At 57.9% G+C, this 10263-nt stretch overlaps 1 protein-coding gene across 4 annotated transcripts; it reads right to left on the bottom strand.

Moving 5' to 3' along the window:
- Positions 1-4163: 4163 nt before the first annotated feature.
- Positions 4164-9941, bottom strand: FGF8 (fibroblast growth factor 8). 4 transcript variants are annotated; one of them, XM_036829171.1, is made up of 6 exons: positions 9721-9941; positions 9590-9626; positions 8975-9061; positions 8572-8752; positions 5294-5400; positions 4164-4454 (listed from the first exon to the last, which is right to left on the bottom strand). In XM_036829171.1, the coding sequence occupies exons 1-6, from the start codon at positions 9750-9752 to the stop codon at positions 4164-4166; spliced, it is 735 nt and encodes a 244-aa protein (XP_036685066.1). In that variant the 5' UTR covers positions 9753-9941. The 4 variants fall into 4 exon arrangements, with proteins under 4 accessions (XP_036685066.1, XP_036685067.1, XP_036685068.1 ...); XM_036829172.1 differs by having other exon boundaries at positions 8572-8719; positions 9721-9752; XM_036829173.1 differs by lacking the exon at positions 8975-9061 and having other exon boundaries at positions 9721-9752.
- Positions 9942-10263: the final 322 nt, after the last annotated feature.

Here is a 10263-nt window from a genome sequence, read left to right as displayed (position 1 = left end):
ACTTCGTAACTAGTCTCCCTTAACCCCCTACTGTCTATTCTCAACACAGCAGCCAAAGCAATCTTGTTATTAATAAAACTTAATTCAGATCATGTCACTCTAGTGCTCAAAACCCCACAATGGTTTGCTGTCTCATTCAGGCTCAAGACTGAAGTCTTTTCAATGGCTCTACATGATCTGCCCTCGTCACCACTACTTATATGTCTCACCTCAGCTTCCATCATTCTCCCCACTCCACTACACTCATACCACACACACTACACCTGTATCCTGTCTTCACTCTGCTCTAACCACACTGGCCTCCCTCCTCTTCCCCTGATGCTCTAAGCTTGTACTCGCTGGTCCCTCTACCTGGATGGCTCCTCCCCCAGATAGGTGCGTGCCTTACCACCATCAGGTGTCTGCTCCAGCATTAAGTTTTCAGTGAGGCCTCCTGTGACCACCCTACTTAACATTGTTACTACCTTACCCCACCTTCCACACTCATTCCCTCTATTTTTCTCTGTAGTGGTTGCCAGGGTGTGATAAACTATATACTGTTTGTTCTCACCCCACCCACAGCCTCCTGCTACAATTTGAGCTCCATAATGACAGAGTTTTTGTCACTTATTTCCTGCTTTGTCCCCTCTACCCAGAACAGAGCCTGGCACATAATAGGCACTCAATAAATAGTGACTGAATAAATGAATTAGAGAAAGACCTGCAGTCCTCAAGAGGCAGCCTGGATCTGGGAGTTAAGACCTGATCTTTCATACTAGCTTTCACGCTGGCTGTGTGACTTCTGGGCCTCGGGTTGTCTATCTGTAGATGGTGGAGAACTCCTGGGGTCCTTTGCTACAGCAGCTTTCTAGAAAGATGCTTGGCCATAGCCTCACCTGTTGCCATTCAGCTAAGGGTAGCAGGTAGGGATGGACAGGACCTAGTGGAGTGAGAGGAGAGACCTCTAGTGCATCCTTTCTAGTCAAGGCTTGGGTGGAGTCATCACTGGCTTTGAAATGAAAGGTGAGGTTCTGGCTTGGACTTGGCTGGGCTCTGGCAGCCCTGGGAGAGGGAGGAATGGGTGAAGAGGTCCAGGCCCACTTGCTGAGTGGGGACTAGTAGAGGCCTGGCCACTAGGCCTGGGCTCCTCCCCATGGAGAGTTGTCCCTGTGAGGGCCTCACGGGGACCAGTACTGTAAGAAGAGAAGGAGAGGGGACGTGGGGAATCAGGGTGAGGTAAGAACTGGGGAGAAGGGAGGACTGGACTGGGCCTTCTGCGTGGATCACCTGGGCCCACACACAGATCCTCAGCGAGTTCTGGGAGGCCAGGCCTCCACGCACACCTCAGCTGGCCCTCAGGGTCCTCACAGCCAGCACCCACTCCTAGACAGAGTGGCAGGCCTTTTGGCTGAGGAAAGCCCAGTCCTCCTCCCTTTTCTGGGCCTTGCAACAGCTCCCTGCTTGTTTTCCCCGAAATAAATGGGCTGAGCATATTGGGCCGGCAATAACCCCTTGAAATCAGTTGTTATCACAGTTAACAACCAGTTTGGCTTCAGTTCAGGCTGTTAACTATCAAACCACTAAGTGCCGGTAATGATTGATTCTTGGCCAGTTGCAGCTTGAGTGGGCTGTAAAACCCCATTAGCGAGGGCTCTGTGGAGGCAGCAACGCAAAGATAAACAAGGTGGTGGGTGCTCCGGCCCAGCCCAGCCCCACTGCTCTGGGCTCAGCTCCCCAGGGTCCCTGGCTGGGGGTCCTGCTGGGAGTCAACCCCTTCCCAAAGCCTCAGGTCACCTCAAGGACCAGATCACCACCCTCCTGTCCACCTCTGCTCCCCCATCAGTCATCATCTCTCCCTTCTCCATGAGGCAGGTCCGGCTCTCTGGACAACCCACCTCTTCTCCGTCATCGCAACCATGGCACAGTTCCACCCCACCACCCTGGAGTATTCAGGCATCCCCAGCCTGGGGGCTTCAGGGTAGCTTGGGCCTAGCCAGTGACCACCTTGGCCCAGCCTGGCCCCACTTTGTGGCCAGGATCACAGGCAGGGAGAGTCTGACATTCCATCCACCCCCCGGACTCCCTCCTACCCTGTGGTTTCCCCCAGGAATTGCTCTCAAACAAATGAAATGTGGGTAATTACTGGGCTGGGGGCTGGACAGGCGGCCGTGCAGATGAAAGCGTTTCCTGGACGGTCTCTTCATTTGCATGGCATCAGAAGCTGCTCAGAAGGTGTGACTTTTCCCACAGTGAGACCCCAGCTCCTTGCACAATAAAGCCAGGCTGCTCACCCAGAATTAATTAAAGGGGGAGGGTGGGGATGGAGCAGAAGAGGAAGCACTAAGAGCTGGGGCAGCTGGAAGAGAGATGTCTAGAGCCCCCTCCCCACATCCCCCGTATCTATGCACCAGGAGAAACCTACTCTATCCAGAGCCCTGCACCCCCATAGCAGGCCAGAAGGGGCCCCATGGTACCCCAACCTCTCCAAGACTTCCCACTGAGCCCTGGGATTCCTGATCCATCTGGATGGCCTGAGCCTGGGATTTGTGGCTGCAACTCTGGGAGGCCCACGTGGTTAGGAAGCCTTGGGTTGCCCTCCACCCAAAGGACCAGAGGCCCAGAGGGAAGAGGTTTCTGGATTCATCCAGTAACTGCGCTCTGGGACCAGCCCAAAGAAGGCAGTGGAAGCAACCAGAATGAGAGCTCAGGTATGATGACTGGGCCAGCTCTGACCTCAGGAGACCTGCTGCCTCTGGGCTTGGGCTCTCTTCTGGGTGGTGTGATGCCAATCTCACCAGTCCACCTCCAAGAACCCACCCCTCCACCCACCACAGGCCAGTCCTCTTGCCCACACCATGAATGACCTGCTCTACCATTGTCATAGCGTGACCTGGTCTTCCTTCGTCCATAGCAGTCCTTCTTCACAGGCTAGTCCTTCTGACTTACCCCCTGCTGCTTCTCCCCCTGGCCAGAGTTTGAGTTCTGCTCTAGGCCTGTGAGCTTCCCTTCCCGGCCAATGCCAGTTCCTCTCCCTCTAGGCCTGGTCTCTCCAAGGTTGGCAGCCTCTCCCTGGACCACTGTCCACTGGGCTCTTTTGCAGCGCCTGAGCTCAGACCCTTCTGCTCATAGCTTTCAAACCAGATATCCCAAAGTTAACACTTGTTTCATGTCACAATTGTCAACACCAGCCTTGGCAGCCCCCCTCCAACATACCTCCACCTTGGACGCCGGCAGCTGCTCTTTTCTTTCATTTTCTGGAGCCTGGTACTCAGAAAGAACTAGCTCTGGCATCTCTGATCTGTCTCCCACACAGACCGAGGCATACACAGAAAGGCACTTTTTAAAGGACCCACTGAATCCATGATTACAACTCCGGTCCTAGCAAAGTCATCATTTCTGGCCCAGAGGTGGCCTGGGGAAGTGTTAGCAATGACTCCTATTAAAAGCCCATGTCTGAGAGGTCCCAGGACCAGCTAAGAGCCTCTTCTTGCTCCTTTCCCTGCTTCTGTCCTCCCAAGAAAACCCCTCCAGCAACAATGATAGGGACGGCCAACAGGTGTGGATCCTTAGGTAGAAGGGAGGCTGCAGTCAGAGCTGCTGCCTGATTTTCTGCATCTCTCAGCCGCCTGCCAGCTGGGGCAGCGCGGGGGGAGGGGGCTGACCCCAGGAGGACTCACTCTCCAACACACATTTTTAATACGCCAGTTAAATAAATATTTCAGTCATTTAATAGCAACTAATACCCAACCACCCTCCACTGACACCCGCCCTTGAAAGATCTGACCTAAAGTTCAGGCTCTTTCCTCCCTGCCCCCACCTGGGGGTGCAGTGGAGCCCCTGGCGGCCTAGCAGTCTTGCCCTGCAGCTGCTGGGGTCTCAGGAGCGCCTCTGCGGGACTAGAAAAAGCCCCCACCCCCAGGAAACCCCCGCCGGAATCCCAGTCTAGGCCACTCACCGGCCTTCCTGAGAGTTAAGAAGTCAGACACCACAGCCAAGTGGAATACAAAAATAGAGCCTCTCTTTTGTTTAAAAAAACAACAACAAAAAACCCAACAGCAAACAATTATCAACAACTAGGGCCCAGGGCTCCCCCAGCTCCTCCCCAGCCTTCAGTAGCGCAGACCTCATCCTGCACCAGAGGAAACCTCCGGCGCTGGGAGCGGCGGGGAGGGGCCGGGCAGGGCCTATCGGGGCTCCGGGGCCCAAGTCCTCTGGCTGCCGCGCAGACTGCGCGTGAAGGGCGGGTAGTTGAGGAACTCGAAGCGCAGGCTCTGCTCTGTGGTGTGATGGCCGCGGGGCAGTCGCTTCATGAAGTGGACCTCGCGCTGGTGCTGCCGAGTCTTGGAGCCCTTGCGGGGCCGACCCTTGCGCGTGAAGGCCATGTACCAGCCCTCGTACTTGGCGTTCTGCAGGGCCGTGTAGTTGTTCTCCAGCACGATCTCCGTGAACACACAATCCTTGCCTTTGCCGTTGCTCTGCAGGTAGGGGGGGCCAGACACGGTGTCACCGGGCTCTGTCCGGAACCCGCCCCCATCAGAGGCAGAGGGGAGGCGGCCCCAGACAGCAGGTGGGCACCCCAGCAGATGGCAGGGTGGGCAGCCCCACCCCCTGCCCGGGCACCCGCTCTCTAATCCCTGACAACTCGCAGCCCACCCGGCAACTTCCTGTCCTCCTGGGTAGCAGTGACACATGGCTGTCTACGGAGGGGCTGGGCCCCAACACAGAGAGGCAGAGAGGGGGCCCAGCCCCTGCCTACCCTGGCCTCCTGCCCACCAGTCTGGCCCAAGCTGCTAGCACCCGTTTCCCCACCTGCCCCCTTCAGCCCCTCAGGATGCAGGCCTGCAGCCCCAGGGCTGCCACCCTATGGGGGAAGGAAGGCCGGTGAGGAGATGCTGAGCCCCAAGCCCCAGAAGCCCAGGAAGCGGGGAGCTCGAGGCTGTAGAGGAGCCGTGACTAATGGGGCCATTTCAGAGCTCCACCGAGGGGCTGGGCCTGCGGCTTACTGAACATTCCAAATGCTGGTACCATGTAATTGGACATAATAGCAAAGCAATTTGGCGATTTGTTAAAAAGATATATGGAATTTACCAACCCCCCCCCCGCCCCTTCCCTAGCCTGCCTTCTTCCTCCTTTGCTTTTATAGCTTTTCATCTCTCAGTTTCCTCCTCCCTCACCTCCCCCACCATCCAATCATTAGGTAACCCCAAGGTGGCCCTCTGTCTCTGCCCACCTTTTTGGGATCCTGGAGGAGCTCAGCCAGCCCAGCCTGCTCCCCAGGCCCCAGCCGCCCCCTCCCTTCCTTCTAAGACCTCACCTTGGCAATCAGCTTCCCCTTCTTGTTCATGCAGATGTAGAGGCCTGTCTCAGCTCCTCGGACTCGAACCCGGCTCCCAAAGGTGTCCGTCTCCACAATGAGCTTTGCTGTCAGGGAATGTGGGGGGAGGGTGGTTACTGGCAGCTCCCTGACCCCCAGTGCTCCATGTCCCCATCCCAGCTGGCCCATCCCAGAAGCAACTGCTCCGAGAGCCAGGTACCCAAGCCGTTGGCTCCAGCCACTAACATGCTGTGCAACCCTGGGAAAGTCAAGTCTCCTTTCTGGGCTTCAGACCCCTTACCTGGGTTTACAGAAGGGGGGTGGATGAGATCATGGCATATGAACTGGTTTCTGCAGAGGGGTCTTGGAGCCATCAAACTGAAAAGACCCTCTTTTAAAACCAGACTAATAACTTTTATGTCGAGGCTTCAAGTAAATTTTAATTTGACTAGAATTCCGCTTCTAATCAAAGATCTCTGAGGATTCTTCCAACTCAGAATATTATATGCACATGCCTCATAGATCATTACAAACGTCCGGGGTGCAGTGGTGACCTCCACTCCTGAGGTCAAACATAAAAGCACTCTCTCTTGTTTCTGGTGCCTCGGGTTCTAACCCACAGCCATGGCCACCCCACCCTACCCCTGCTCTGCTGAGAAGTTGATAGGGATGAGACAGCTCTCCCTACACCCACAGCCCATGGCCGGCTGCTTTCCCAGAACCTCAGACACCAGCTGGGAGGATGCTATCTCTTCCCCACGCTTCCCAGTCACCCCGGTCCCCAGCCCCAGTGCTCAGAAATCAACAACTCAAAAGTCTTTTCTCTCACCCTCCAGCAGCCCTGGGCTTCTCACCCCAGTGACCAAACACTTTCTGTAGGCGAGGAGGTGTGCTTGCCTCTCGCTGAGAGCCAGGAGACAGGGAGCTGAATTCTGTGCCTTCTTCCCACTCCCCTCTCCCCTTAGACAGCCCGCTTGCCACAGAAGCCCTGGTCCCTGTCCACTCTCTGCACAACTCCTCCCTTTGAGGCTGTCACCAAGAAGGGAGTGGGGGCCGACTTAGCTGTTCGGGATGGGACAGAAGGCGCTGGGTCTCCTGCCCTCCCTACTGCAGCCTTTTCCCTCCTTGAGAAAGAAGTTTGGGTACTCCCAGGTCTGCCTCCCAGCCTGTACTGACAAGGTGGCACCTTCTCTGTCCCTGAAACTAATGGGAGGTGATGGGCACAGGTCAGCAAGGCAGCCCTCACTGCCCAGCCTGTGACTACCTGCCCCCCTTCACAGAAGCACAGAGCTGGGACCCAGTAGCCAAGTCCCCAGTCTGGCTCCAAGTCAGCCAGGGAAATGCAGCTGTCACCTCCCCTCCCACCCACCTCCTCTTGGACCCAGCCAGTCTGCTCATCCCTCTCCTGGTCTGCCTTCCCGGGCAAGGAGCAACTACTTGTAAGGGCCAGGAAGGACACCAACTGGAGAAGAGGGGAGAGGATTCCATTCTGAGGATTCTGGCCAAACAGGGCAGACAGGGATGGAGCCCTCTGTCCCTTCCTGGGGCCCATAAGGAAGGAACTGGGACTTCTCTGCTGTTCTCCCCCAGATTCTTCTTGTCCTGGCTATACACCCTAAGCCTTTGCTCTTGGGCCCTCCAGCTCCTGCTCCTGCCCACCAGGCAGGGACCAGGGAAACTGGGAAGCCTCCTATAATTGTAAGGAGAGAAGTGGGCATCAGACCTCTGATGTCTGAAGAGGAATTCCCCCATGAGCAGCTTAGCCTCTTCTTCCCTCCCCAAAACCCAAGGATGCTGGACCATTTGTTCCAATGGGAGCAAACCCAGGAGGAGCCAGGCATTCATTCCCTTTCCTTGGAAGCTGAGAAGGGCAGCAAGTAGCCAGTTTGGAGGGACAAAGGGACGGTAGGCTGGCCCTGCCAGCCCAGCGGGGGAGCTCGGCCACCAGGCAGGCCACCCCCAGCCCCACCCCACCGCAGAAAGCCCCCACTCTCCTTCCTGGATGGATCTGGGGAGCTGGGGCCGAAGTTTACAGCAGCTTTCCCGACTGGGCTTTTGGAAAGCTTAACATTTTCAAACCTATTCTTCCACCCCAGTGACAGATTTATCCCAGGAAAATTATGTCTCCTTCTCCAGCTTTGAAGGGAAGTCAGCTACGTCGATGCAGAAAAAATGCAGCGAGACATACTCGATCCCCCAAACTGGCTCGAGAAGAGGAGAAAGTATTCAGGAAATGTTAAAAAAGGTGAAAGTAAGAAGAGTTTTAATCGCTCTGCCAGACGCGGGGGTCTCTCCAGAGATTCATAGAGAACAATCTTGAACCTCTTTTTTAACATTTACAGACTTGCAACTCCTTTCAAACTCCACATCTGAAAAAAAGCCTCGTTCTTTTTCTGTTTTATATCATTCTTCATTTTTCTTCTTAGCTCTTAAAACGCCTCACCTTTTTATTACATTTTAATAGAGTCTTCCCCTCTCCTTTCATGCTTGTTTAACTTGGTCATTATTTAAAGGTTTTTAAACTCACAATAATCGCTCTCTAAAAACAACACCAGCAGCCCAAAGGGCTTGCTTTTCTCTTGGTACATCCAGGACTCTGGAAATTGGCCTTGTTTCAAGGAAGGAATATTGAATGCTTTAGAAATCAATCAGTCCTCAGCCTCTCCACCTCGCAGTAGCTCCCTGTACTCACCACCCCACCGGCAGCCAGGAGCCCCACTCTGACTGACCGCCTGGGTTCCTGGACAAGTGGAGAGGGGAGGGCCCTTCTCCTAGCCTAGTCCCCATGTGTAACTGACCCTCCTGATCAAAGTATTTAAAGGTTCACAGCAACACCCCCCCAAGCTGGGAGAGTTGAAGGGATTTCTCTCCCTTCTCTTTCCCACTCTCCTTCTGTGGGCCCTGGCGACATATCCTCTTTCAAGAGCTTCCCTTAAACCTGGGCCCCCTCCCCCTGAACCCTCTGCCTCCACCTGCAGTGGGGAGGGGTATGAAAGGGGGAGGTGGAAAGGGAGATTCCTGGATTCATTCATCTGCTGGGCAGGGAAGGGGCACCTGTGGGCCGAGTACTCCCCGAGGTCCCTTCCCCAACCCTCTCTTCTCCAGCTGACCCCCAAGATGCTTTTTCGCCTTAACTCTTTCCCTTCTGAGCTGGGGAGCGTGCAGGCCTCTGGCCAGCGCAGATGTGACTGGTAGGTCCAGTCATAGCAGGGAAGCCTGGGGAAGAGGGGCCCATTCCACAGGCTACCTTTACCCCACTGCAGTGCAGCTCGCCTTACCAAAGGGGTCCCCGTCTTCTGCCATGGCGTTGATGCGCTTGTTGGCCAGGACCTGCACGTGCTTCCCGCTGGTGCGGCTGTAGAGTTGGTAGGTCCGGATGAGACGGCGGCTGAGCTGATCCGTCACCAGGCTCTGCTCCCTCACATGCTGTGTAAAATTAGGTGAGGACTGAACAGTTACCTTTAGGAAATTGAAAAATACACAACACGCCATTATAATGCTACTCTGCCCAGGGGCCCAAGTGGCCCCCATCACCCGGCACCTCCCTCCACTGCCCCAGGCAGCCGGCTGGGGTCCCCCCAACATACCAGCTCAGGTCACCCGCCCCCCCCCCACCCAGGAAAGTCGGACAGACCCAGCTTAGCATGGATGAGCCCGGGATGGAGAAGGATCTGGACCCACCTGTTGGGAAACACCCTGGGACTCCCGGCCAGCTCGGAACAGGGAAGCGAGCTCCCTGCCCAGCGCAGGCCCCCCGCCCGGGCCTTCCTAGAAGAGCAGGGCGCTTTTAAGTCGGGAGGCAGCGCTGCCCGACCCCTGACATTTATAAAGACAAATTCACGGAGCAAATGTTGAGACCGCAGAGGACCTAGGCACCTGATCCTTCCGCCAGTCCCGCCGCAAGTCTCCCCAGAGAGCCGCGGAGAGGGTCCCTGCGACAGCCACCGTACCTCTGACAACGAACGCCCCCGGGCCCCGAATGCCTCCATCCTCGGCGGCCGGGTGTGGCTGCCCGCAGAGTTCCCCATCCACCCCCACCTGGCTGGGAGGCGTGGGAGACAGAGCTGGACTCCGATACCTCGGGTTCTAGCCTCGCCACTCACTGGCTGTGTGACCTTAGGCAGGCGCTACCTCTCTGTTCCTTAGTTCCCTCCTCGGGGTAGTTAGGGGTTGCATTTCTAAGGTGCCTTCCAGCCCGCCGCGCGGCCGCAGGGTCGGTCCTCTTGCCCCTGCCCGACCTTGCCCCCCGGCGTCCCCCGCCGGCTCCGGCCCCCGCCTCCGCGCAGCGCGCCTTACCTGGGCTTGGAGGCAGAGAACCAGCAAGTGCAACAGCCTGTGGGAGACAAAAGCGGGCGGGGAGAGAGGGGCGCAGGGTGAGCGGCGGGCGGGCGGGCGCGCGGCCGGGGGCGCGGGGCGGCGGTACTCACAGGCAGCTCAGCGCCGAGCGGGGGCTGCCCATGGCGCGCGGCCGGGGAGCACGCACAGCCCCGGCGGGATCACGCCGGTGCGCGGGAGGCCGCGGACAGACGAGCCGAGGGCGGCGGCGGCGGAGGAAGGCTCGAGGGCGGGAGCCCGGGCGATGCCGACGCGGCTCCGCAGGTCCCAGGGAATGTCGAGCTCGCCGCGCCGCGCCGAGTGCCTCTGCGCCGCAGCCGGAGCCGGTGGCCGCTGGCTGCTGAGGAGCCGGAGCGGGAGGGAGGGTAACGGGCCGGCAGGGGGGGTGGGTAAGTGGGAAGGGAGGGGGAGGGGAGGGGGAGGGGTGGGGGCGGGGGGCGCCGCACCGGGCGCGAGGGGGGAGCTCGGGGCGGGCGGCCGGAGCCCGCAGCCCCCGGCTGGGAGCGGGGGCCGGGACGCAGCCCGGGGCGGGGGCGGGGCGGACCGGGGCGGGGCGGCCGGCGGGTCTGGGATTGGGGGTCTGCGCGAGGGGAGGGGTCTGGGGACCGTCTGGAGGGGCGGGGGCGGCCGGTGTG

The sequence above is a fragment of the Balaenoptera musculus genome, chromosome 16 (genome assembly GCF_009873245.2).
Source record: "Balaenoptera musculus isolate JJ_BM4_2016_0621 chromosome 16, mBalMus1.pri.v3, whole genome shotgun sequence".
Lineage (NCBI taxonomy): Eukaryota > Metazoa > Chordata > Mammalia > Artiodactyla > Balaenopteridae > Balaenoptera > Balaenoptera musculus.
This window is presented reverse-complemented; position numbering and strand designations above follow the sequence as displayed.

Bases quoted from the DNA above. Each gene is read 5' to 3' on its own strand.
- FGF8 (XM_036829171.1), bottom strand. From the start codon at position 9,752: ATGGGCAGCCCCCGCTCGGCGCTGAGCTGCCT. The intron at 9,627-9,720 runs GTGAGTACCGCC...TGTCTCCCACAG, and splicing joins CGCTCGGCGCTGAGCTGCCT to GCTGTTGCACTTGCTGGTTC. The intron at 8,753-8,974 runs GTGGGTCCAGAT...AATTTCCTAAAG, and splicing joins CCCAGGGTGTTTCCCAACAG to GTAACTGTTCAGTCCTCACC.